This window comes from Gorilla gorilla, chromosome 9, assembly GCF_029281585.2.
Source record: "Gorilla gorilla gorilla isolate KB3781 chromosome 9, NHGRI_mGorGor1-v2.1_pri, whole genome shotgun sequence".
Classification (NCBI taxonomy): Eukaryota; Metazoa; Chordata; class Mammalia; order Primates; family Hominidae; genus Gorilla; species Gorilla gorilla.
In genome coordinates, this window is record NC_073233.2 from 15328857 (window position 1) to 15355666 (window position 26810).

At 42.2% G+C, this 26810-nt stretch overlaps 2 protein-coding genes across 4 annotated transcripts; one reads left to right on the forward strand and one right to left on the reverse strand.

Moving 5' to 3' along the window:
- Positions 1–680: 680 nt before the first annotated feature.
- TMEM9B (TMEM9 domain family member B) lies at positions 681–18494 on the reverse strand. 3 transcript variants are annotated; one of them, XM_019037425.3, is made up of 5 exons: positions 18303–18494; positions 15508–15599; positions 9625–9733; positions 6647–6781; positions 681–1865 (listed from the first exon to the last, which is right to left on the reverse strand). In XM_019037425.3, exons 3-5 carry the CDS (start codon positions 9706–9708, stop codon positions 1710–1712), a joined length of 375 nt encoding a protein of 124 aa, XP_018892970.1. In that variant the 5' UTR covers positions 9709–9733; positions 15508–15599; positions 18303–18494; the 3' UTR covers positions 681–1709. The 3 variants fall into 3 exon arrangements, with proteins under 3 accessions (XP_018892970.1, XP_004050710.1, XP_018892969.1); XM_004050662.5 differs by having other exon boundaries at positions 17634–18432; XM_019037424.4 differs by lacking the exons at positions 15508–15599; positions 18303–18494 and adding an exon at positions 17634–17746.
- On the forward strand, positions 17328–25780 carry LOC134759319 (uncharacterized). The gene is made up of 4 exons (XM_063710827.1): positions 17328–17534; positions 17611–18188; positions 19316–19455; positions 19952–25780. The coding sequence occupies exons 1-4, from the start codon at positions 17328–17330 to the stop codon at positions 20008–20010; spliced, it is 984 nt and encodes a 327-aa protein (XP_063566897.1). The 3' UTR covers positions 20011–25780.
- Positions 25781–26810: the final 1030 nt, after the last annotated feature.

Genomic DNA, 26810 nt, shown 5'->3' on the forward strand with positions numbered 1-26810 from the left:
TTGCCTTATTCCTGATCTTAGTGGGAAAGCTTCTAATTTCTCATTATTAAGTATATGATGTTAGCTGTGGTTTTTTTTGTTAGCTCATTTCTTTATCTAGTTGAAGTTCTCTACTCCTAGTTTCCTGAGAATTTTTATCATGAATGGGGTTATTTTGTCAAATGCCTTTTCTGCTATTGATAAAATTCATGTAATTTTTCTTCTTTAGAAATGTTATTTTCAAATGTTGAACCAGCTTTTCATACCTGGGATAAATCCTACTTGGTCATGGTTGAAATTAAATTTTTTAATACTAACAAACAACAAAATTGATAATTTATATATTTGTAGGTGCTTAAAATTTTACTAAACCCCAAAACCCCATTAATGGCTCCTAAAACCTCACTTTTATGAATTTAATTCTGATTTTTTTGGGCCAAGAATTTCTCAGAACAAGTACTCCTTCAGGAATTTGAAATCTCCCAATTTATCAAAATATTAGTATACTTTTCAGAGATCCACCCCCAAATTCATATATTCTGTCTATACATGCAAACACATAATTTACACCAATATTTTACGGTTAGATTGGTATAAAACAGTAGTCTCAGAACAGGGTACAAAATGTCTTTATATCTTCAATCTCATTATACAGCAATAGAGGGAGGAGGAAAAAACTAGGAGACATAGATACACTGATGGATGTTTCAAAAATTATTTTTATTGTTACATTCCAAAGAGGACATAGGAAGAAAAAAGCCAGTTATCCAATAATGGTTAGACCTTTCAGAAGAGGCACCCACAACCCCAGCCCTAGTTCAAAGCTGCACACATTGGAGCTCAAACAGCTGCCTCTCAACACGACCGGAAATGCTGACAAATGTGTATATATTATCAATCCAGGGAGGCTTGGGTTTAAAATAAAATTTCTTTATTGCAAGTGTCCAAGTCCTTAGGATTTGTCCTTAAAGGTACTAGAAGAAGATGAGTAAGACCACACACACCAAGACTATGTTTAGTCTTTAGAGTAAACTAGCAAATGGCCAGTTTGTTCTAGGATGCATTGCATCAGACATCACCGTACATGAAGAAAACCTGCTTTTTGTGAAAAGCCACCAGGCATTTTAGATCCAGTTTACCATGAAGTGCAGACACAGCAGATACCCAGATAATACAGTCAGTGCAAAAATCAAATGAGTAAGTCAGCTCTTTGATGAGGCTGGCTACACTGCAAAATATAAATGAAACTCGAAAATAGAAGGTAAGGTCTATTTACAAAAGTTTGTTTAGTAAAATGACTTGAAAAAAGTTGTTAACCACTTCCCAGGCATCCCTCCCCTCTCCCACCAAAACAAACAAACAAAAAACAACAACAACAAAAACCCTGAAAATTATCTTGAAAATCAAGTTAAAACTATGTGGTGAAAAAGAGAGTGCTTGTTCCAGGTAAAGGACTTCAAGATAATTTACAGGCATATTTATTTTTATTAGTAAAAGTCACAAATAGGAAAAGACTTATTGGCTGACTTTGAGCTGTGTGCTTTTAAAAATGTCTCTATTATTACGTTAACAAGAAAAAAAAATCAAGCAAGTTTTTGCTTCCAGTTTTGAATCTTCCAGCAACAGTTGGTGAAATCAACAAGGTATTAAAATGAAACCCAGCAAAACCCAGTCAATTCTTTCCAGTTGTCTGCCTGTTTCTTTCTAGTCACCTTGAATTCAATTCCCAATTAGCTAAGGACAACATGCCGGTCAAAGACAGACTTTCGCTGCTCTTGGACTTGAAGCTTCCAGCGCTGCTGGGCATATTCTACCTTGTTCAGCACGTTGGCTCGACTGCGGGAGCGGGCTAGCACATCGTGTGCATTTGCAAAAGGCTGGTGATCCTAAAAGTCCAGGAATGGAGAACATTAGAGATGGCACAGTCAGTGTAAAACATAGACACAAAACAGTGACCAGCCCGCCACAGAAATAGGGGTAGGCGGACTTTTCAAACAACAGAGCATCTATTTAGCTAAGCACTCCTAAGCGCTCAACTACCAGATAGAGTATGAACTCAAGTACAGACCTAGGTGGTTCAAGAAACATAAGCGATGATGGAGTATTTGTGAAACGTTCCCATGGATTGCCATTTCCAAAGATATTTCCCTTAAAGAAGTGGAGACCAAGCAAAAGACAGTGGTCATTTGTGTTAAAGAGAAGCCTTCCTTAACTGATAGGGAAAAGAAAATCTATTTTCATGTTAACATCTCTCCATGTTATAGATATGGAAAGTAGGGTCTTTCCTTGCTTTATTCGATACTATAAAGCTAATCTGTGGCAGAGGAAAGATCTGTCTTTTAATTTCCTGTCTCCATTAGAATTGTTTTCTTGCCAGCTTGGGGCCACATCACTCTGGGAGGGTGAGCGACAGAGTCTTATCTTGGGTTGTTTTTAATCTCTCCCTGTACCCTCAACACACACACTAAATGGACTAGCTTCCAAAAGCTTCCTCATTTCCCCACTTCCCCAATGTGTAATGAAAAGAGACACAGCTCAAGTGCTACAATCACCCTCTCTATTCAACAAAGATTGACTCTTCCATTGTTAAGCACCCAGTGGCTTCCATGTAAGTTGCTGCCTTGGGAAAGAGGCTATTGAAGGGTTGCCCAGGTATCTGTATAGAAAACCAACCTAACCTGGTCAAAGTCAACGAGTACAACTGGATGTTTGTAGTCATTACACAGGAAACCACCATGCTAATCTATCTATGAATGAGATATAAACACAGCTGTCTAAATGACAAAAAGCATTCAATAGTAATTTATTTCTTTTGTTTGCCTTTTCCTTGATCTCTTTTTCTTGAACTCTGTGTTAGCAAAGCTTCTCAATGTTCCAACAGAAGATCCAAGTCACAAGTTGTACCTCTTATACTAAACTTTGCCTCTAGGAGAGAAACAACATTATTTTGCTGTGCATCTTTGAAAAAGCTCTATTATATATCCAGGGCAGGAGTCAGCATGTATATGGAAAGCTATATACATAATCACATAACTATATATACAACTATAATTATAGGAGTTAGAACACCTGTTCTTGTTTTTATAGCAAGGCATTTATACAATGTCTACATTTGAAAGATATCAAAGAGTTTTTATAAAGAATCTTTCCTCCTCCTCTTTGTCAAAATTCCTTCAACTTTTCACTTTATTTAGGTAATGGCTTGTACAAATCCTAAAACTCAAGTTATTTAAAAAGTGGATTTTTAGGTAATGGCTTGTACAAATCATAAAACTCAAGTTATTTGAAAAGTGGATTTTTTTTTTTAAAGAGATGGGGTCTCACTATATTGCCCAGACTGGCCATGAACTTAATTTTTTTTTTTTTTGAAATAGGGTCTACCCATGTTGCCCAGGCTGGAAGGCAGTGGCTATTCACAGGTGTGATCACAGCTCACTGCAGCCTTGAACTCCTGGCCTCAAGTGATCCTCCTGCCTCAGCCTCCCAAGTAGCTGGGACCTATAGCCTATTTTTAAACTTTTAACCTTACAAATGAAAATAATAAAGGCAATTTCATGAGGCTTAAAATGTTTTAAAAAATGTAAGAAAAAAGCTAAAAAAGAAAAAAAAAAAAAGGAGGCAGGCTAAAGTTATAGAATTGCTTGATTTTCCATTATGGAAGTAAATTGACCCAAGGTCATTTAACAAATTAGCATAAAGACTAAAACTTAGCCTGCCTAACCCTGACTTGGTGTTATATTGTCTCAAAACAGATTTTGGTCAGGTAGATTAAAATGACACTATAATAATATGGTGCTTCAGTGAATTTGTGTATAAAATATCATCCCCTGAGTCAAGGACCAGAGGAGGAAAATATTATCACCATTGGTTTGTTTTGACATAAGCAATACTGGGAAGAAGGATGTACTTGATCAGCAGAGGACCTCTCAGTTGCCTAGTGCTGTTATCTATTCTTCAAGGTAGGGGAGAAAAATCTTCTTAAGGAACAAGTTCAAAAGACTAAACAAACCAGCTAATCCTTTGGGTCTGCTCTCTATCCATCAGAACGAGATTGAACTAGCTGCTCATGGTCACAGATGCTGGGGGAATGCAAATAGAGATTTACCCTTTTTATGTTTGTTCTTTTCACACCTGATAAAATTACAATAAATACAAAACATGTTTTACTGTAATGCTTTGGTGATAACGATGATGTGTCATGGATATATGATATAGTAAATATTGTGACTACTTGCAGTGAGCTTAACTATTTGTACTCACTTTTATTTGTTTTAAAATGCTCTACACTGAACAAAAACAGAAAAAATGAAAACTGATAATTCAACAAAAACATTTTTAAAGTATATAAATAGCGCAGAACTCACATCTTGGATAAGCAACAGTTTTAAAAATTAAAATTCACTTATTTTTATAAGTGAATTTAAAAATTAAAATTCACAGCTCTGGTCAGAAAACCTCTCTGCCTAGAATCAGTTTAAAAGACATCCAAGAGTCAGCCAGGCCTCACAGAGACAGTGTTCTCAAATAGTCAATACACAAGCAGAATCAATCACTGGTGGACAAAACAATTACTGAGCATGTGATCCCACCAATTAAATGCCTGCCCTACATGTTTTCCTCTCTACATCCATTTCTCTTATGTTTTATTATATTGTCTATTTCTGAAATCAGGAACAGATATTTAACGCTGTAAAGGAAGGATGTCGTTTAAGACTTTCAACGTCTATGCCTATAGATGCACGAGCCATTCCAGGGTAAAAGGACTTTTGACTGGTTGGCAAGGGCTCACTCTGGGTTTGGCTTTTGAACTGAACCTTAAAACTATCCTGAATTTTACCCATTTTAAGGAACATAGTCCAATATAATAATCCACGAGAAAAAGTAATTTCTAAAAAAAAATTATATATAATAATGAAAGAATGGAAAATTCAGCTGGGTGCGGTGGCTCACGCCTGTAATCCCAGGACTTTGGGAGGCCGAGGCAGGGGGATCATGAGGTCAGGAGATTGAGACCATCCTGGCTAACACAGTGAAACCCCGTCTCTACTAGAAAAAAAAAATACGAAAAATTAGCCCGGCGCGATGGCGGGCGCCTGTAGTTCCAGCTACTTGGGAGGCTGAGGCAGGAGAATGGCGTGAACCCGGGAGGCGGAGCTTGCAGTGAGCTGAGATCGCACCACTGCAGTCCAGCCGGGGCGAAAGAGCGAGACTGCGTCTCAAAAAAAAAAAAAAAAAAAAAAAAAGGAAAATTCAGAAACAATTTCATACAGGATAATGATGAAACAAAAATATCCAGCCAGGCGCAGCGGCTCACACCTGTAATCCCAGCACTTTGGGAGGCCGAGGCGGGCTGATCACTTGAGGTCAGGAGTTCAAGAGCAGCCTGGCCAAAATGGTGAAACTTCGTCTCTACTAAAAATACAAAAAAAATTAGCCGGGCGTGGTTGCAGGTGCCTGTAGAACCAGCTACTTGGGAGGCTGAGGCAGGAGAATCGCTTGAACTTGGGAGGCTGAGGTTGTAGTGAGCCAAAGTCACGCCACTGCACTCCAGCATGGGCGACAGAGTGAGACTCCGTCTCAAAAAACAGAAACAAAAAAAACATTCTCTAAGCTACACTGAAAAAACAGATTTGCGGACTAAGTCAATTTCTGGACATTTTTGAATAAACAAATATTAAAAAGGAGACCATGAAGCAATTTATACAGATTATGCCAAATATATATATACACACACACACACACACACACACGCTATATATATATATAAACATATATAATGTACACACACACGTGTGTGTGTGTGTGTGATTTAAAGACAGGAAGAGAATCTGGAGTGATGGTAGTCATGGTTTTATTTTTCTCTAAAGATCTCAGATTTTTTTTTTCTTTTTTTTTAAACAGGCTTCTCGCTGTGTTGCTTAGGCTGGAGTCCTATGGTGTGATCACAGTTCTGCAGCCTCAAACTCCTGGGGTCAAGGGACACTCCTGTCTCAGCCTCCTGAATAGTTGGGACCACAGGCATGCACCACCACACCCGGCTAATGCTTTTATTTTTTGTAGAGACAGGGTCTCACCATGTTGACCAGGGTGGTCTTGAACTCCTGGGCTCAAGTGATCCTCCCACCTTGGCCTCCCAAAGTGCTGGGATTACAGGTGTATGCCCCCACACCTGGCCCACAGATTTTTTTTTAAGCAGTAGAAAAAAAGGAAATATAAAACATCAGCAGGTTATCAAGTTGTACTTCATTAAGAAAAGAACATCATGATCTTCACACTTCCCTTGATGAAAACCTCTCTGCCTTCTAAAATATTTGGTGATATTGACAGAGAAGGTGTTTCAGGCAGGAGAGCTTGGAGAGAAAACCATCTCTGATACTTTTCTCAATGTAAACAGGGAATGGCAATAAAATTGTGCCTTTGGTACTGAAAGCAAGACCCTGTATAGCATGCTCACCAAAGATCATCGTTTAAATCACCACATTTATGGCTTCATCAAGCAATTTCTTCATAAAGAGGTATATTCTGAAATCAGAGCTGTTTTTAGCTTCTCTAGTTGAGGATCTGCTTCAGCACGTGAACATCTATATATGACTATTTTTCACTTGCACTTCACATCAAATGATGACAGGGACTGGCCATGAGCAGCTAGGGCAGGCTGGGAACTTACCCCAATATCATCATCACTCTGTATCAACTGTGCGTGTCCAAAGAGGCGCCTCTTCAGTATGGGCTCAACCAGAGTAAGATATACCATGTACAGAAGTAGAAGGCCCAAAATGGAGAGATAAATTATAATGGTAACCTAAAGGAAATTGAAAATTAAGTTACATCTTTGTTCAAGCCCATAAATCAGAACTTTGTATGATAATAGTAAAACTGACTGACATATCTGCTAAGCCTATAGGATTTCTATACAAACCAGATAGCAATATAAGAAATAAACTCAACTCTTCACCAAAGTATTATTTAAGAAAAAAGAGGAAAGATCTTTGGGATCTTTTTGCAAGTCTTCAAGACTCCAACTTCACCTACTGCTAATCACCTGTCACCACTGCTAGCACAGCAGTTTGTTTCTTTTCCCAGCTGAACATAATGTCCTAAATTCAGCTACTCTTTAGCTCAATTTAGATATACAAAAGTATTTTCTAGGCCGGTGATTTTTTCTTGTGACCTTAATTCATGTACTGAGAAAAAGTACAGTGTGACACACCCACTAGAAGGACTACAATAAAATAAATAGACCATACCAAGTATTAGCAAGGATATGGAGAAACAGCCCTCACATGCTGTGGTGGGAATGTAAAATGGTACAACCACTTTGGGAAACAATCTGGCAGTCTCTTAAAAAGTTAAACATAATTTTACCATTCTAAGGAATTAACCCAAGAGAATGGAAAACATATATATCCATACAAAGACATATGTGCAGATATTCACAACAGTATTATTCATAATAGTAAAAACCCAGACATAATCCAAACGTCCATCAACTGACAAATGCATATTCATATAGTGAAATACTATTCAGCAATAAAAAGAAACGAAGTACTGATACATGCTACAACTTGCATAAACATCAAAAACATTGTGCTAAATGAAAGAAGCCAGTCACAGAAGACTATATATTGTATGATTCCGTATACATGAAATGTCCATGTATGCAGAGACAGAAAGTAGACTAGTGACAGAGTGGGGCTGGAAATGGGAATTAACTGTAAATGGGCATGAGGGATCTTTTTGGGGTAGTGGGAATGTTCTGAAACTGGATTTTATTTTTTTTTTTTGAGACAGAGTCTCACTGGAGTGCAGTGGCACGATCTCAGCTCACTGCAACCTCTGCCTCCAGGATCAAGTGATTCTCATGCCGTAGCCTCCCAAGTAGCTGGGACTACAGGTGCGTGCCACCACACCTGGCTAATTTTTATATTTTTAGTAGAGATGGGGTTTCACCACGTTGGACAGGCTGGTCTCGAACTCCTGACCTCAAGTGATCCACCCGCCTCGGCCTTCCAAAGTGCTGGGATTATAGATGTGAGCCACCATGCCTGGCCTGAAACTGGATTTTAAAATGTTTTAAATCTACTAAAATTTATAGAATTGTATACTTATAGTGAGTGACTTTTAGGGTACATAAGTTGTATATTTTTTACAAATCTGTTAAATAATAGTACAGTGAGGATTTATCTAAAGTTCAGCACCCTGCTGGAACAAGAGCTCTTCCACAGGGTCAATCACAGCAGAAATCTTTGTGACTATTATAACTAACCACCCCACATTCCCCACAGGGCCTTTTGGGGGGAAAGGAATGGGAAGTGCCATGTAAAAAAAATTTAGGCCAGGCGCGGTGGCTCACACCTGCAGTCCCAGCACTTTGGGAGGCCAAGATGGGTGGACCACGAGGTCAGGAGTTTGAGACCAGCCTGACCAACATGGTGAAATCCTGTCTCTACTAAAAATACAAAAATTAGCTGGGCATGGTGGTGCACGCCTGTAATCCCAGCTACTCAGGAGGCTGAGGCAGGAGAATCGCTTGGACCTAGGAGGCGGGGGTTGCAGTGAGCCAAGATTACACCACTGCACTCCAGCCTGGGCAACAGAGCAGGACTCCATCTCAAAAAAAATTGGAAGAAAAACCATTAGCCACTATAATAAAGTAACTGAACTCATTAGAAATACAAATGGTGATGAGAGTGATCTACATCCCATTTACTACAGCAATAGTCCACAACCTTTTTGGCACCAGGGATGGGACCAGTTTCATGGAAGACAATTTTTTCATGGACCAGGGGTGGTAGGGGATGGTTTGGGTATGATTCTAGCACATTACATTTATTGTGCACTTTATTTCTATTATTATTACATTATAATATATAATGAAATAATTATACAGTTCACCATAACATAGAATCAGTGGGAGCCCTGAGCTTGTTTTCCTGCAATTAGACGGTCCCATATGGGGGTGATGGGAGTCAGTGATAGATCATCAGGCATTAGATTCTCATTCTCAGAAGGAGCATGCAGCCTAGATCCCTCACATGTGCAGTCCACAATAGAGTTCATGCTCCTATGAGAATCTAATGCTGCTGCTCATCTGACAGGAGGTGGAGCTCAGGCGGTAATGCGAATGATGGGGAGCAGCTGCAAATAAGATGAAGCTTTGCTCACTTGCCCACTGCTCACCTCCTGCTGAGTGGCCCAGTTCCTAACAGACCACAGACTGGGCTGTGGCCTGGGGGCTGGGGACCACTGTCCTACGGGAAATGAAGAGGGGAAATCTTAAAATCCAGAAGTAATAGTTCTAGAATAATTACTATATATTTAATTTTTTCAAAGGGCTGGAAAGGCAAGGAGAGGAGGGCTTATAAATGCTGCTCTCTCAGCCTCTGGCACACATGGCCTACATAGAAGCTGGGATATCTTTCTGGAATATGCTAATTACACACAGGGCATTTTTGTGCCATTTCACATATCTATCTAGCATACCCTAACTAATCCACAAACCATCTCAGCGAGGCAGGCAGAACAAGCCCATTATTCCTTTTGGGGTAGGGGTCCAAATTTTTCTGTCTTGTCTAGAAACCATCCAGAAGCAGAAAAGAAGTAGATAGACAGACAGACAGGTAGATAGAGGGATATATATTTTACCTTGATTGTGACAGAGCTTCTTTCTTCATATTTGCATTCACAGCGTAGACAGTATGCTTCTACATCAGGCCCCCGCACAGGCATGGGCTCCACAACATGAAGGCAATCACTGAAAAAACAAAGATAAAATGCTGCTTAAGCCCAGCTAGCTCTTCTGCTTGCTCTGACCAAAAGTTTCCTGAAATCTAGAATAATCACTAAACTTACCCAATGAAAGAGCATAAAAAACAAATAATCAATAAGATAAAGTAAAATAATTTCTGCTCTCAATATTAGCATTTTGGTAAGTTTTAACCATTTAAGAAGCCACAAAGACACACATATAGTAGTGTCTATTTTCAAAGCTGCTACTGTTAACAGTTATAAAAACGCACACAAAAAATCCCAAATGGGATGAAAAATTACTTAACAAATCAAGTCACCTTTAGACTTGTTCAGTTACTAAGGAAAACTACTTAAAATGGTTTAAAGTGATATGGGGCACTGTTCAAATATAAGATTATCTCTTTTGTGAATTAACATCATTCTTTTTTGTTGTTGTTTTTTAAGAGACAAGGTCTTGCTCTGTCACATGGGCTGTAGTGGAGTGGTGCCATCATAGCTCACTGCAGCCTCAGACTCCTGGGCTCGAGTGATCCTCCTGCCTCAACCTCCAGAGCAGCTATGATTACAGGAGCCTGCCACCATGCCTGGCTAATTTTTAGATTTGTTGTAGAGATCAGGTCTTGGTTTGTTGACCTAACTTGTCTTGAATACCTGGCCTCAAGTGATCCTCCTATCTTGGCCTCCTAAAGTGCCGGGATTACAGGTGTGAGCCACCGTGCCCAGCCAACATCATTCGTAACTGCCAGTGTGGTGTATGAATGACTAAACACGTTTAACAGCGTGGTAAATTCTGAAAGTCTGAAAATTGAACCCTCAAAGCCACACACAGGAAGAAACAATCACTTTTCTTAACGAGCAAATCTGAAAAAGCAAGGAGAAATAGAATAACAAAAATATTTTAAAACAAAAACTGGTTATTCCAAAGAACTAAATAAAAACTAACAAAGGGATGAGTGTTTTTGTTGAATGTTACTTATTTCCCCGACCCCATTTTCAAGGCTAATTATTTATGGTTTGTGTAAACACAGTGCTATCAGATTTTTCCTAGAAATCTGTCAATTCTAAGCAATAACTAAATTATTATTCTCCTCAACTATTAAGAGTCTATGACTCTGATCACCTTCAGCAAAATTAGGGAAAGCTTTCCTGTCCTCCTGCCAGCTGTTGGACAATTTTCTTTCTTTTTGGCATCTCTTCGTTAGGCATTCCTGGCTGCCTCAAGCACTCTACTACACCATCCTATCTTATCTTACCCATTCTCTTGGGGACACCCAATACTCTATAGAGTGATTCCTTCTCTTTCCCCACCAAAATGTACTTTTTGGAAACAAAGTTACAGCTTGGTGGGAGGAATAAGTTCTAGTGTTCTATATCACTGTAGGATGACTATAGTCAACAATAATATATATTATAGTTTCAAATAGCTAGGAGGATGTTGAATATTTTCAACACAAAGAAATGATAAATGTCTGAGATGCTAAATATTCTGATCAAATCACTATATCTTATATGAATTGAAACATCACTATGTATCCCATAAATATGTACAGTTATTGTGTCAATTAAAAATTAATTTCAGCCGGGCACAGTGGCTCATGCCTGTAATCCCAGCACTTTGGGAGGCCGAGGCGGGAAGATCACCTGAGGTTGGGAGTTCGAGACCAGCCTGACCAACATGGAGAAACCCCGTCTCTACTAAAAATACAAAAAAATTAGCCAGGCATGGTGGTGCATGCCTGTAATCCCAGCTACTCAGGAGGCTGAGACTTGAGAATCGCTTGAACCTGGGAGGTGGAGGTTATGGTCAGCCGAGATCGTGCCATTGCACTCCAGCCTGGGCAATGACAGCGAAACTCCGTCTCAAAAAAAAAAAAAAAAAAAAAAGGCCGCGTGTGGTGGCTCACGCCTGTAATCTCAGCACTTTGGGAGGCCGAGGCGGTTGGATCATGAGGTCAGGAGTTCAAGACCTGCCTGACCAACAACAGGGTGAAACCCCATTTCTACTAAAAATACAAAAAATTAGCTGGGCATGGTGGCACATGCCTGTAATCCCAGCTACTCAGGAGGCTGAGGCAGGAGAATCACTTGAACCTGGGAGGCAGAGGTTGTAGTGAGCCGAGATCGCACCATTGCACTCAGCCTGGGCGACAGAGTGAGACTCTATCTCAAAAAAAAAAAAGTTAATTTCTAGAAATTCATATTTTCATGTTCTGTTCCCTCTAAACTGTGGCATTAGAAAAAATAACCAAAACGGTATATGATAGAAGTTGTTAGGTTATTCTTTTTTTTTTTTTGAGACAGAGTTTCACTCTTGTTGCCCAGGCTGGAGTGCAATGGTGTGATCTTCCTCAACGCAACCTCTTCCTCCAGGGTTCAAGTGATTCTCCTGCCTCAGCCTCCCTAATAGCTGGGATTACAGGCATGTGCTACCATGCCCAACTAATTTTGTATTTTTAGTAGAGATGGGGTTTTTCCATGTTGGTCAGGCTGGTCTCAAACTTCCAACTTCAGGTGATGTGCCTGCCTCGTCCTCCCAAAGTGTTGGCATTACAGGCATGAGTCACCGCACCCGGCCAAGGTTATTCTTAACAGGTAATTTAATTTTAACAAAGGTAGTAATGAAAAATTAAATTTCCACTGATGGTATTTCAAATACGGGTAAGGCCCCACAACTCTCACCATAAAAGTGTGTGATATCTGTTCCAAATATACAGAAGACCAGGCATGTACCCAACTGGATGCAGGCACAAAATGGGCAGAGGGAACTATATCCCATAACAGGTGTTACCTATCTGAGGATCAGAGAGCTCATCTAGCCTCAGGCTTAGAGAAGGTCACAGAGTAAAATCGTATTTGAAAAAGGATCAGGCCACGCATGGTGGCTTATCCCTATAATCCCAGAGTTTTAGGAGGCCAAGATGTGAGGATCACTTGAAGCCAACTTGAGACCAGCCTGGGCAACATAGTGAGACCCAGTGTCGACAAAAATAAAAATTAGCCAGGTTGATGGTACACACCTGTAGTCCCAGCTACACAGGAGGCTGAGGCTGGAGGACCACTGGAGCCTAGGAGATCAAGGCTGCAATGAGCTATGATCGTGCCACTGCACTCTAGCAATAAAAAAAACAGAAAGGACCAGAATCCAGGACTCCTGCTTCCTACGTCAGTTCTTTACCTCTGAACCTCGGGAAAATGAAACTGATCTATTTAGTTTCCTACTTCAGCTTCAGAAGCCTTGGCAACAATACCTAAGAATGACTTGGGAATTTTAAGTGCTAAGTAAGTATTGAGTATTTCTTTTGAAGGATATATTTTAATAACAAAAAGATACTGAGTGCTGTGCAAAAGTTGTGCCCAGCTGGAGAGAAAGCAGGAAGGTTGATTTTGGCTGACCAGTCATTACAAACAGAGCTAGACCTAGTCAGAGGTTAACCACTTAAGGAACTAGGCAACACCTCCCCCTAGTGCCAAAAGGAACACATCATTAGCTTTAAATCACCCCAAACACAAACTAGAGCACTCCAACTACTCTTAAGTTTTAAGTCAGCCAGCATAAGTCAATGAAGACTTAAAGATAAAAACTGGACAAAATGAAAGGCCTAGAAAACAAAAGGTAAAACTATATCTAGGCCCTCACAGATACTGGAGGCCTCGTAAAGCCATAATTCTGGTGAATTATAACTTGCCTGCCCTTGTAAAGTCAGTTAAAAATTTTCAGTGCCAGCTGGGAACTTATCCCTAGAAAAATGCTAAGCTGCAGAAAAGAAACAAGGGAGAGTGGGAGAGAGGGAAGAAAAACCCCAAGCAAGCCTTATTCTCAACTGTTTATTTTTTCTTTTCTTTTTTTTTTTTTTTTGAGACAGAGTCATGCTGTCACCCAGGTTAGAGGGCAGTGGCACAATCTCAGCTCACTGCAACCTCTACCTCTGCGGCTCAAGCGATTCTCTACCTTAGCCTTCCGAGTAGCTGGAATTACAGGCGTGTGCCACCATGCCCAGCTAATTCTTATATTTTTAGTAGAGTCGGGGTTTCACCATGTTGGCCAGGCTGTTCTTGAACTCCTGGCCTCAAGTGATCCACCTGCCTTGGCCTCCCAAAGTGCTGGGATTACAGGCGTGAGCCACCATGTCCTGCCTCAACTGTTTTCAAAGCTATTTTTACTAATAACCAGGGATTAATGACATATGGTCCTGTCTGAGTCTGAAATAACGAAAAGTTAGTGAAAAGATTAGTGCTAACCACTTGAATAGTGAGTTCATTTGCTACTCAAAAGACAGGCATTGCATTTCATTACTGATAACAGAATAAACTGTAAGCACTGAATAAATTTGGAAAATTTATAGAAGTAACATAAAGATTTATTTGAACATTCTTTTTTTTTTTTTTGAGCTGGGGTCTCACTCTGTCGCCCAGGCTGGAGTGCAGTGGCGCAATCTCGGCTCACTGCAAGCTCCGCCTCCTGGATTCAAGCGATTCTCCTGCCTCGGCCTCCCGAGTGGCTGGGATTACAGGCACCCGCCACCAAGCCCGGCTAATTTTTTTTGTATTTTTAGTAGAGACAGGGCTTCACCCTGTTGGCCAGGCTGGTCTCGAACTCCTGACCTCAGGTGATCCGCCTGCCTTGGCCTCCCAGAGTGCTGGGATTACAGGTGTGAGCCACCATGCCCGGCCTGAACATTCTTGTATCATATAAATTAACTTCCTGATATAAAACCTTTAAGAATATGGCCAAATCGGTTGGTTAATATGACACCACTTACAGTGGAACATAGAGGTTCACAAGGAGTTCTCAAGAACACAGTTAACAAATATGAGACTGAACCTAAATGCATATCAGGGAAGAACAGACAGTGGCATCAGAGAAACTAAACATACTCGAAGGCTGCCTTTTCTTTTTTAAAGTCAGGTTGGAATACTGTTAACTGAATGAATTTAATCTTGCTTTCTAACTCTTTGATGGCTATTTAGCTATGAAATCAGGTACACGTGAAAGCTCCTACCATTTGGAACTATTTTTCCTAAATTCCTATCCCATCCATCTTCCACCGTGGTTACAAACCATAAAACATCACAATTCTATGGGAAGGAACACATTCATCCTGCTGTAATACAACTGCATCCCAACTGCTTCATGGCACACGCAGAAAAAGCTATTTGTCAGGTCTGCTGGGATAAGCAGAGAAGGCTGCTGGTGGCTAGTCAGTCAGGATCCCCCAGTCATCACAGGCCTGCCTGACTGCCCAAGGACTGAACAGGTCAATATCTTGGCACACCTGTAACTTCTTCATTTACGCCAAATGGGAAACTCTGACTACATAGCTCATTTCCACTTCTTCTTGAGCCTTCTGACACTTTTAAACATAGCTTCCCATACTTGGCAATACATCATCAAAACCTACAAGTTGTAAAAATTATAACCCAGATAAACGAGGCTTGCTAACCTTCCACTGAAAAGCAAGAGGGAGAAAGGTCCCTCACCAAAACTTGAGGGAGTACAGGAAGATAGCTATGGGTAGTTTAGGTGCCACAAACCCAGTCATATGCTCCCATGAAACTCTGCCTACCTGGGTCTTAGTGTTTTGGCTGTATACCTTTAGGCCTGCAGGCATCATGCACGTAGGGCCTCACTCTCACTTTTTCAAATGGAAGTAGAATTTCACATTTTTGCTTCAAATGAAATACTTAAAAAGAAAACTATGCATTTGATGAACATTCTGGGATAACACTGACAACCACAGAAACAAATGTGACAGGTAATTCAGTAATCCAGATACTTACCAATCTTTCTGAGATATGTTCTTATTATAAATATGCCCAGAATTTTCTTTATAGGGAGGGCAGATACATTTACATCTGACATCCTCGAAATTCTGTAACCAAAATGGAAACAGTATAGTGTGTTGACAGTTCATCATCAATATTTTTAAAAACTGTACCATATACATTTTGCCAAGCATCCTCTTTAGAATACCAAGTATTCTAAAATCATTCATTTAAAACTTTAACTTTAACAGATACAGTTTTTAAAAGCCACAGTCCTTTATGGTAATGCTAATGAATCATTATATATTACATGTAGTTATTTTGAAATAATACCTAATACATGATCTAAGACTTATTAACCATATTTATGGGTCACATGACAATCAAATTATGTTAATGTTATTACCATCTATCTGCCACTAGAAAGACACATAGTAAACAGATAGTTGTGCCTGTAAATAAGAATATTCATTACTAAAGGATGGGAAAGAAACTAAAAATTATTCACAAAAAAGGTCACAATTCTTCTACCTATCATCCTTTCACCCTCTGGTAGAAGGCACTGACACTGATAAAAGGGGTTGGGCCAGAGACCCGCAGAAGGGATGAAATGTTAGAGGCACCCACCTACAACTAGAAAGGAAGTACACACAGGAAGTAGCCTGACTCTGAGATCAGTTTAGTATACTCTTCCCAGGAAACTTTGCTTCTAATTCCTGGTTGACAGACAGAACAACTACCAACAAAACAAGTTTCAAGAGGTGGAGGAACAGGTGACTAAGTATCTGGATAGAGAAAAGAAGAGATGCTTCCTCAGCAAAGGGGAATCTGTTTGAGAAGGAAGTGGCTTATCATTCCCCAGAGGACCTTGCCTACTCCTCCTACATACAGTGATATGTCTGGCAGAGCTATTGACAATTCACAAACGTATTCAGCAACCACTTAGTGAGCATTTGCTCTGTGTTAGATCTTGTGCTCAATGAGGTGGATTCAGATAAGCATAAGACATGGTTTCTGCCCATAATCAGGACACACCCTAGTAAAGGAGACTGAAAAATAAATACATGATCACAATACATAAAGTTATGAGGCAAGATACGCAGAGGGTGCCAGCAATGTTTTCAAAGTCAGGAGACGTGCTGCTGTCCCTGTTTCTGGTAGGAAGTAGAGATGGTTTCAAAAAGAATCTCTGAATCAAAAACATTTGCCTGCCTGTAACCTTTCCCCACTACTACATTTAAAGATATTATAAATTAAAGCTCTTATTTTTAAAAACGCAATGTCATTCTGTTTTCCCATCATACTAATGTGAATCCCTTCTGTTCTCCCCCAATGATGAGCTAGCTCATCAAAGAGGAAGCACAGGTATGCATGGAGCTAGGGCAGGTCTGGAGAGCTGGGGCACCAGAGAACAGCATGAGGGAATGAGAAGGTCAAGAAATCGAACCAGGGAGGCCACAACCTCACCTCTCTTGCAGTTTGGTTCTTCCCTTACCCACTAAATTATCAGGAAGAGAGAAAGCAAGAAAGGCACCAAGGGACTCGTGGAGGGAGTTAGGTGAGAATATGAAGCAGGTGAGAGATGCTCCGTAGGTCCTATTGGGAGGGAAGTAGGCCAGGAGGGGCAAGTTCCCACCACAGGAAGGGAAGTGTTCGGGGGTGAGCTGAGCTGAGTCGGCCCTTGACAGGGAAGGCTCTGTCAGATGGGGGCTTCCTATCATTCTGGCTTGGGGCATGCGGGGCCTGTGAGGCTGGCGGAGGGTGCAGGTGGGCTGTCAAGAGCTTAGGGTGGAAAGTTAAAGGCTCTCGGAGGTGAAAAGGTTGTCAAGTGTAAGATGCGTGCAGCCGGGGCTGGGAAGGGAAATGTTAAGGCGGTGGGGGGCTGCTGTCCGGACTGTGGGCACTGTCGGGGCTGGGGACGACCGTGGGGCGCTGACTGCCAGGCTGTCGGGGCTGAGGGCGAGAGTGCCGCCGGGCAGTCGGGAGGGGCGGGGCTGGTGGCGGCGGGGGTCTGCCGGAGCTGTGAGGCCAGGGGTATGGCTGTCAGGAATGGGCCAAGCAGCAGGTTGGCAGACCCAGTTTCCGCAAGGCCGGTGGTAGGGGAGGAGCTTCCGTCAGGAGCGAGGCGGGGCGGGACTCACCTTGGCGGCGTCTGACAGCTGCGCCAGCAGCAGCACGGAAAGCGCCAGGCACGACAGGCTGAGCAAGGAGCCAAGCCGAAGAAGGCCTCCCCACAGGGTCGCCATCGCTGGGGGCCCAGCGGTCCCACAGCCCGGAGCCCCCGCGACCGGCTCCCGGCTCGGGCTCAGGCTCAGGCACAGGCTTGGGACCCGGCTGGGGATCCTCCGCCCGCACTTCCGTCTGGACGCGAAGGCGTCACCGGGCGCGCCGGGTCAGATGCAAAAAGCATCCGCCCCGGAAACGGTTCCCAGTGCGAAGGGCCGGGAGGCTGGGCAGTCCTGGTGCCCGCCTTGGCCTAGCCCCGGCCCCGGGACGGAAGGGGGCCTCTGGGGTGGCAGCCTGGGCCCAGTAGGGCTTTGCATCTCTTGGATATCTTTCCCGGGCGCAGAAGCTGCGGGGCTTAGGGAGTCGCCATTGCGCTGGAAAGTCCTCCCGCCCACGGAGACCCCAGCAAACTCCGAGTGTCGCACAGTCGCCTCTGGCGACCCGTGCGGGCCGGAGCCGTTCGCGCACAGGCAAGGCGGGTGCTGAGCGTGGAAACGGGGCTGGAATTGGCCGAGCCATGCCTTTCCGGGATGCCCACCGCCAGTCAAAGGGTTGGGGGTGGTCTCTGCACCTTAAGTACTAACCTGCCGCCCACGCGCCTCCTGACCACAGCACCCCGTCGGCTTTCTAATTCTGTGAGCTGCCGTCGTGGGCGTGGCCTCCCTGTGGAGCTCCCCATGTGCCTCCCCTTGGTCCAGCCTGCAGCTAGGAAGTGGGTCACAGCGACGGGGCTGGGCTGGGCCAGGCCAGGCTCCGGAAGATGTGGAATTGGCGAAACAACTGCCCCAGTAGTATCCTCCGCCTAGGACTCCAAGAGGTGGCGAATTGGGGCACTACGCCTGGGTAAGGCAGTGCCTGTTCAGGGCTGCCGACTGGTCTCCCCAGGGCTGTCATTCTCAGCAAGTACTTTAGGAGTGCCTTAGATCGGCACATTCTCCCATTGAAATATTTTTGTTAGTGGAGACAAGGGAGATAATGGCAAGGACACAGGGATCATCACAGCCTCTAGGGATTTGTTGAATGACCTTGGGCAAATCACTTCCCTTCTCTGGGCCTGTAGTTCTTGGCTGAATATGAGGGAATGGATTTCAAATTATGCTCCATGTAATACCCGTGTTTTTACCTCTAAACAGATTTTTTTGTTTCGTTTTTTGTTTTTTTTGAGACGGAGTCTCGTTCTGTCACCCGGGCTGGAGTGCAGTGGCGCGATCTCGGCTCACTGCAACCTCCGCCTCCCGGGTTCACGCCATTCTCCTGCCTCAGCCTCCCAAGTAGCTGGAACTACAGGCGCCCGCCATCGCGCCCGGCTAATTTTTTTTTTTTTTTTTTTTTTTTTTGTATTTTTAGTACAGACAGGGTCTCACTGTGTTAGCCAGGATGGTCTCGATCTCCTGACCTTGTGATCCGCCCGCCTCGGCCTCCCAAAGTGCTGGGATTACAGGCGTGAGCCACCGCGCCCGGCCCCAACAGATTTTTAAAGATGGTCTTTTCCCAATTTGTGGAAATGTTTTAACAGAATGCTCTCAATATTTTTCGCCCATGTGATTCTTAGATTCATGTGAATCTAACACAACTTATCTGATATTGTTCCCAACAGGAACCAGGGTGGCAGGGCTAGATGTCCTCTCACCAGACTGCCCAGCGAAGGTGCTGTCACTTTGATGAATTATCAAGGCTTTGTAGTGGGTGTTCTACTGGACAAAGGACAAACTGGAGACTCCCTGGATCGAATGTGTGGTGAGGCACTGAATCTGGTTGCTGAAAGGTGATTCAGCTGCAAGTTAGGCATCAGTTTAGGGTTTTCTAGGCTTGGCATCTAAAGGGAGTGCCTGCTGTAGCTGAAACCTCATAGGCCTTCTCTTCCTTCCGAATTGTTTTCAAGGCCTTGGGGGTACAGAGACTTAGAGAAAATACATAGTTGCGCCTCAGACTGATGGGCCTCATCTGTTTAATGGAGAAACACCAAGCACACTCAGTCTGGGCAGAATTTTAGAGCTCCATAGTATAATCACTATCTAGCTACATGTGGCAATTGAGCATTTGAAATGTGGCTAGACTGAATTGAAATGTGCTGTATAAAATATACACTTAATTTCAAAGACAATATTTTTAAAATGTAAAATATTTCAATAATTTAAAAATATGGTTTAAATATTTTAGATATATTGGGTTAAATAAAATATATTAGTAAAATATTTCACTTGTTTTTTGACCTCTTAAATGTGGCTACTAGAAAATGTTATAGTGCTGTCAGGAAGTGCTGTTCTGGAATACAGAATGTGGCTGCCGTGAGTGGAGTGTGACTATGAGATAGTCGCCTGACTGGAGACAGTGAAGCCTCAGGCCAAGGTAAGGAGAGGGCTGACAAGGAAGAACTGGCACAACTAGAGCCGAATGTTTGGGGGAGGTATATGTCTGCCAAAAAATGAATATAATTTCAGGTGACTCAGTAGAAGTGGAGGGATCAGTTTCTCTTGTTCCGCCCTGCTCTTATCTAGATAACTCTTACTTTTCCTTTAGGTCAGGGCTCTTCTAAGCCAGAAACCCTTCACTGACTGAAGTGCACTCCTTTCTATGTTTGCATAGCTCTCTTTCTTAACTTTACCCCATTATAGTAAAATTATGTTTTCACACCTGCCTTTATACCCAAACCTCCACCAAAATATTGTGAGCTCTCTGAGGGTAAGGACTTTGTCTTATTATTGTTATACCTGGAGACAGATTAAAACAATATGATATTTGTGGGGACCAGGGAAAAGGGGAATGGGAGAGGTTCCTCCGGTTAGTCTAAAAGAAAAGTATCAGGCACCTACTTGAATCCTTATTTGATTTCTTTCTGACCATGAGAGGGGATGCTGAGATGCCCAAAGATGTGCAAATGGCGGGATCCGGCGCCCCATAGTAGGCAGGGGAGTGAAGATTTCTCACGTCGGGTCTTCCTAGACCTTTAGGTCACACGGGAATTGTTCTGTTTATAGACGGCGCTGGCCTTAGTACTCACTCTCCCTCTATTTTCCTTGCTTCCTTATAACTAGGTTTCCCTACTCACTTCCTCAAAAAGAGTGATGTAGGTCCATGTGTACCCTCCCAACTGGCCTGGGTCCTCTCACTTCTTTGTAAGGCCTGAAAAATTCCCTGGTGGGGGATGGTTAGAAAAGGAAGAGGAAGCTTCTTTGTAAGTGTGCAAGTCAGAAGGGGAGGGAGAAAAGTGACAATTTATATATCTGGGACAAATATATCTTGGACCCAGGTTTTGCCACCTGTCTGCATCCCCCCATGCCCTTTCCCCTCCAGTGATCAAATAGCTCTCTGGATGCCCCTTAATTCTTCCACCCCATCCATTCTGATCTACCCAGCACTTGCCTAGGCAATACCAGTCCAGGAGAACAAATGGAGTTATGCACAACATTGGTGATTTCCTTGTATTGTGGCTCCAGTGGTTATGGCTGGGGACACACACATCCTTCCAGTTATTTCTGAGCATACTCTGGAAACGTCTTATGAGCCCTCTTCTTTACTGTGTGCACCCGCTAGGATGCTCCCTCCTACTCAGCCCTGTTTAGTGGGATTTTTTCAGCCCACTGTAAAGCCTACTGCTGCCTGTAAAGCCACCTAAGTGCATCACTTGCTGGTGTTCACCATGATAACAACAATGTATGGGGACAGAATATGTTTCTAGAGCTGCTGGTGCCACTACTGACAAGTTACTGGGTTCCCTGAAATAAAACACCACAGTGCAGGTGAGTACCAAAGTGGGGAGAATTTTTAGTTCCTTTTAGAGGTGCTAAATCAATATTGTTGATTTCCCAGTACCTTAGAATATTTAATGAAAACAGGTCAGGTGCAGTGGCTCACACCTGTAATCCCAGCACTTTGGGAAGCCAAGGCAGGTGGATCACTTGAGGTCAGGAGTTCAAGAACAGCCTGGCCAACATGATGAAACCCCATCTCTACTAAAAATACAAAAATTAGCAGGGCATGGTGGCAGGCACCTGTAATCCCAGCTACTCCGGAGGCTGAGGCACGAGAATCGCTTGAACTCAGGAGGCGGAGGTTGTAGTGAATCGAGATCAGCCACTGCACTCCAGCCTGGGCGCATGGTGGCTCATGCCTGTAATCCCAGCACTTTGGGAAGCTGAGGCAGTCAGATCACTTGACGTCAGGAGTTCAAGAACAGCCTGACCAACATGGTGAAACCCCATCTCTACTAAAAATACAAAAAGTTAGCCAGGCGTGGTGGCAGGCGCCTGTAATCCCAGCTACTCAGGAGGCTGAGGCATAAGAATCCTTGAACCCAGGAGGTGGAGGTTGCAGTGAGCTGAGATTGCACCATTGCACTCCAGCCTGGGCAACAATAGTGAAACTCCGTCTCAAAACAAACAAACAAAAAAACTTAATGAAAACAGTCCCTCCTAAGATTTTCAAATAAATGAAATACCACATTAATCATATTGTTTTATTTTTATCATTACATTAAAAATCAAATAGTATCACTAGGTTTATAATGAAAAACAGCAGACCCTGTCCCAGCCCTCTACACTCTCAGTTTCTACTACCTAGATATAATCTCTGTTCACCCAGCTACCTCTTCTGGTATTTATCTCCGTATTTCTAAATAGCATGCTTATACTACTAGTTCTTAATTTTTCAGTTTGGGCCATTATTTTACTTTTTCTATAGGAAATAAGATATGTGTTTATACTCTGAAGACTGCTAATACACACATGTATTTCTCCATCTTCCCTCCTTCAGTTTATCTATATCACCCTATATAGGTAGAGTACTATTCATTATACTATTATAAAGGTATGTAATTGATCCAATTAGCATAATATATTTCCTTTATTTTGATTGAAGTTAACTATTGCCTTTTTCTCCATGCAACTTTCTTAAGTACCTAGCATTCAAGTGTCTATAATCAATTTATTCCAAACTCTCCTTTCAAAACATTGAAACACATCAAGTAGTCTATCAGTTTATTTTTTAAATTGGAGACAACTCTCTAGGAGCCCATCAGCCTCCTTCACTCTGGACTAGTTTTTCTCTAAGCCTACTGCACAGCTTTTGTCCTGAAATAATTTCATCCTTTTTACACTGTTTTCCACTTCTTTTTGTTCTTCTGAAAGATTTCCACCTTCCAGCTTTTCTTTTGAATTTTAAAATATCTGTTATCATGTTTTAAATTTACCAGAGTACTTTCTTGTCAACCTCTCTTTTAATTAACAACATTTTTTATTTTTGTAATTTAAAGTTTTATTGTAAATTGACAAGTACAAATTGGATATATTTATGGGGTACAAAGTGATGTTATATGTATACAATGTGGAAAGATTAAATCAAGCTAATTAACATATCCATCACTTCAAATACTTCTTTGTGGTGAGAATACTTGACATTTACCTTCAGCAATTTTGAAATATACAATACACTATTATTAACCATGCTATACTCTTTATCTCAAAAAATGTATTCCCTTTATCTAACTGAAACTTTGTACTCTAACCAACATCTCCTTGTTTCCCCTACCACCCCTTCCCCCTACTCTCTGATAACCATCATTCTACTCTGATTCTATGAGTTTGTTTTAGATTCTACATTAGGAATCATGTGACTTTGTCTGTCTGGGCCTGGCTTATTCCATTCAGCATAACGTCCTCCAGGGAAGCACTTTCTTGTCCACCCCCTTCCCCTTTTTAAATAGCAGTCTGTTCCATTTGGTGGATGCAGTATCTTATTACTCTAAGAATATTTCTAATGTTTTCTTTTGTTTCTTGAATTGTCTGTATTGAATTTTTAAGGTTTGTTTCTGTTTTGTGTTGGAAGCTTTTCTTAAACGTCTAGAGATCCTTGGCCATCCATTCATATGTAAGAGTGGGGCACTAGAAAGCCGATAGGAAGTTCTGTGTACACTGGCCAGTGAGGTGGCTCACACCTGTAACCCCAGCACTTTGGAAGGCTGAGGCAGGCAGATCACTTGAGGCCAGGAGTTCAAGACCAGCCTTGCCAACATGGTGAAACCCCATCTCTACTAAAAATACAAAAATTAGCCGGGCTGGTGGCGCGCGCCTGTAATCCTGGCTACTTGGGAGGCTGAGGCTTGAGAATCTCTTGAACCCGGGAGGCAGAGGTTGCAGTGAGCTCTCCAGCCTGGGCAACAGACCAAAACTCTGTCTCAAAAAAAAAAAAGTTCTGTGTACATACTCAGGACTTGTAATTGGTAGGACATACTGCAGTATTTTTCAAACTTCTGGTCGCAAACCCATTAGTAGTTTGTGAAATCAATATAATCAGTTTTATTTCCCCCAAATGACAGAACAGAATAGAAAACACCACCTCAGAATACATCATACATAGAAAGGGAATTATTTTATGAAACTTTGGTTTCTTACACATATCATATATACATATTATGTACTGGTTTGATCCCATAAAATGGGAGGTTTTTTTTTTTTTTATTGTGGGTGTTTTTTCAAAGAAATTTGAAAAAGTACAACTTAGGATAATCAAGGAGATCTCCAACTGTCAGGACAGGTAGGTCTTTTATCTTAGAGAGGTTAAGTTCCGGCCCAGTGCGGTGGCTCATGCCTGTAATCCCAGCACTTTGGGAGGCTGAGGTGGGCAGATCATGAGGTCAGGAGATTGAGACCATCCTGGCTAACACGGTGAAACCTCATCTCTTCTAAGAATACAAAAAATAAGTCAGGCATGGTGGCACGCGCCTGTAATCCCAGCTACTCGGGAGGCTGAGGCAGGAGAATCATTTGAACTCGGGAGGCGGAGATTGCCACTGCACTCCAGCCTGGGCGACAGAGCAAGACTCTGTCTCAAAAAAAAAAAAAAAAAAAAAACGGAGATAAGTTCTCCTGGAGTAAAATTCTCTAAACTTTTGCCTGCCTGCTAGTCTGATAGACAGTACTCATTCATTCAGGTATTGGTTGAGGACTTACTATGTGCCAAACACTGTTCCAGGTTCTGGGTATACATCAGACAAAACTGTCTCCTGGGACTAGATTCTAGTGAGGGAGATAAACAGTGGGTTATATAGTATTTAGGTCTTGCGCTAGGTAGCACAGCAACGGAAGGGAAAGATGAACATATGCATATAGATGCTGGTAAGAGGGTGGATGTGGTGGATGAATGAAGTGGAAAACAAGGTCATCATCTGAGAGTGAAAATGGGGAGGAAGTGTTGGAAGAAAAGAGAAGGTGTGAAATAATTTAGGACACAGCACAGCAAACTATAGCCTTTGGTGAAATCCTATTTTGGTGCAGCCCACAAGCTAAGGATACTTTTTTACTTTTAAACGGTTGGGGGAAAAATTTAAGATGATATTACATCATGGCATGTAAAAAAAAATGCAATTCAAATTTCATTTATTTACATATTGCCTCTGGCTACTTTCATGCTACAGTGACAAAGCTGAATAATTGCAAAAGAGACTATGACCTGCTATGCCAAAAATATTTATCTGGCCCTTTACAGAAAAAGTTGGCTGACTCCTTATCTAGGAGGATGGGAAGGTATATAGAGTAGGGAAATATGATTATCAGGCAGCATTAAGGCCTGAAGGTTATGGACATGAATTTAAAGTAAGACTAAACAGCATAGTTGCTGCACAGAAGTAGATACAAAGGCAAAGAGCTGGCTTTAAAGTTGTGATTTTGCAAACTGAGAGTGACAAAAAGGGGTAGACTAAGTTAAAAGTACATGCAAGTTGCATGATTATAATGATTGATCCTGGGATTTAAGTTGATTATGACAGGAACAGAAGGAACTTGGAGATTAGGGACAATGAAAGGGTGGTAGTGAAAGGAGTGTTGGAGTTAAGTTACTAGATGTCTGGAAGACAGACTGTGGTGGTCACATAATGAGATAGATTATGGAGGGGTTACAGTTTTTGGTAATAACGAGATAGATCTAAGGTATGACTGAGAGTGAATGGATGAGAATAGCAGAGAACAAGGTCAGTGGAAAACTACTCTTCAAAGAACCTATAGTCAGGGTGTTGAAAGATTAAAAATTGCCAAGAATTAAATCAGGAGTAGTGCTGCGGGAAATGAAATGAGCAGTGAACTAAACTTACTGAGAAATGAGAGGGGATGACCCAGGGGTTTGTAGATTTTGTAGATGATAGCAATGAAGAGAAGAGATATTATTTGATGGTATGGAACTCAAAGCTGAGAGTTTTAAGGGAAGATAGGAGACGTGTCTAGAAGTAGTAATGAGGAGCAAGAATATCATCTACCCCATCTCCAGGACCAGTAATAGGAGGACTGTGGGAGAAAAAAATCACCTTGAGAGGGCTGTAGTGAAAGCAGTATCCTAAGGTAGCAGCCAAGTTTCAGACTGCTGGGATCCAAGCCAGGGAAAGGTTTCTGACTCTTTAGAATGCTGAGCTTTAGGCTGGGCACAGTGGCTCGCGCCTGTAATCCCAGCACTCTGGGAGGCCAAGGTGGGCAGATCACTTGAGTCCAGGAGTTCAAGACCAGCCCAGGCAACATGGTGAAATCCCGTCTCTACACAAAATACAAAAATTACCCAGGTTTGGTGGTTCATGCCTGTAGTCCCAGCTACTCAAGAGACTGAGGTGGAGAATCACTTGAGCCCAGGAGGTTGAGGCAGCAGCAAGCCATGATCACACCACTGTACTCCAGCCTGGGCAACAGAGTGAGACCCCGTCTCAAAAAAACAAACAGAATGCTGAGCTTTAAATCCCTATATTCAGTAGGATGTCTCCCCTCAGCTCCCAGTTGTTGGTGGCTTCAACTAGTTCATCTTCCCCAGGAGATAACGAATGAACAAATGAATGAATGAATGAGTTTATAAGGGGCGAGGATCTCAGGACTTTATACTCTTTCAAGTAATCATCTTGTTTTTAGCCCTCCACCTACTACCTCTTGCTTTTCAGATAACTGATGCCTCCAATTCCTAAGCCTTTTCTGGGGTTCTGTGCTACAAACATGCTTGCTTATTGCTAGTAACACTCCACCAGCACCTGCCCCAGACTTCTGCTTTCTCTGGTCTACTCAGTTTGTTCCTTGTTTTTTGCTTTCCGGATTCAAAGATTTTGTTGACATTGCCTGGATGCTGCC

What these genes read in the sequence shown, in the direction of transcription:
- LOC134759319 (XM_063710827.1), top strand. Translation starts at nt 17,328, where the DNA reads ATGCGTGCAGCCGGGGCTGGGAAGGGAAATGTTAAGGCGGTGGGGGGC. An exon ending in GTGAGGCCAGGGGTATGGCT is followed by an intron (nt 17,535 to 17,610) that starts GTCAGGAATGGG and finishes AGCTTCCGTCAG; the next exon opens with GAGCGAGGCGGGGCGGGACT. An exon ending in CTCCCTGGATCGAATGTGTG is followed by an intron (nt 19,456 to 19,951) that starts GTGAGGCACTGA and finishes TGTGGCTACTAG; the next exon opens with AAAATGTTATAGTGCTGTCA.
- TMEM9B (XM_004050662.5), bottom strand. Translation starts at nt 17,738, where the DNA reads ATGGCGACCCTGTGGGGAGGCCTTCTTCGGCTTGGCTCCTTGCTCAGC. An exon ending in AACATATCTCAGAAAGATTG is followed by an intron (nt 9,734 to 15,507) that starts GTAAGTATCTGG and finishes TTGTTTTTTCAG; the next exon opens with TGATTGCCTTCATGTTGTGG. An exon ending in AGAGTGATGATGATATTGGG is followed by an intron (nt 1,866 to 6,646) that starts GTAAGTTCCCAG and finishes CTGGACTTTTAG; the next exon opens with GATCACCAGCCTTTTGCAAA.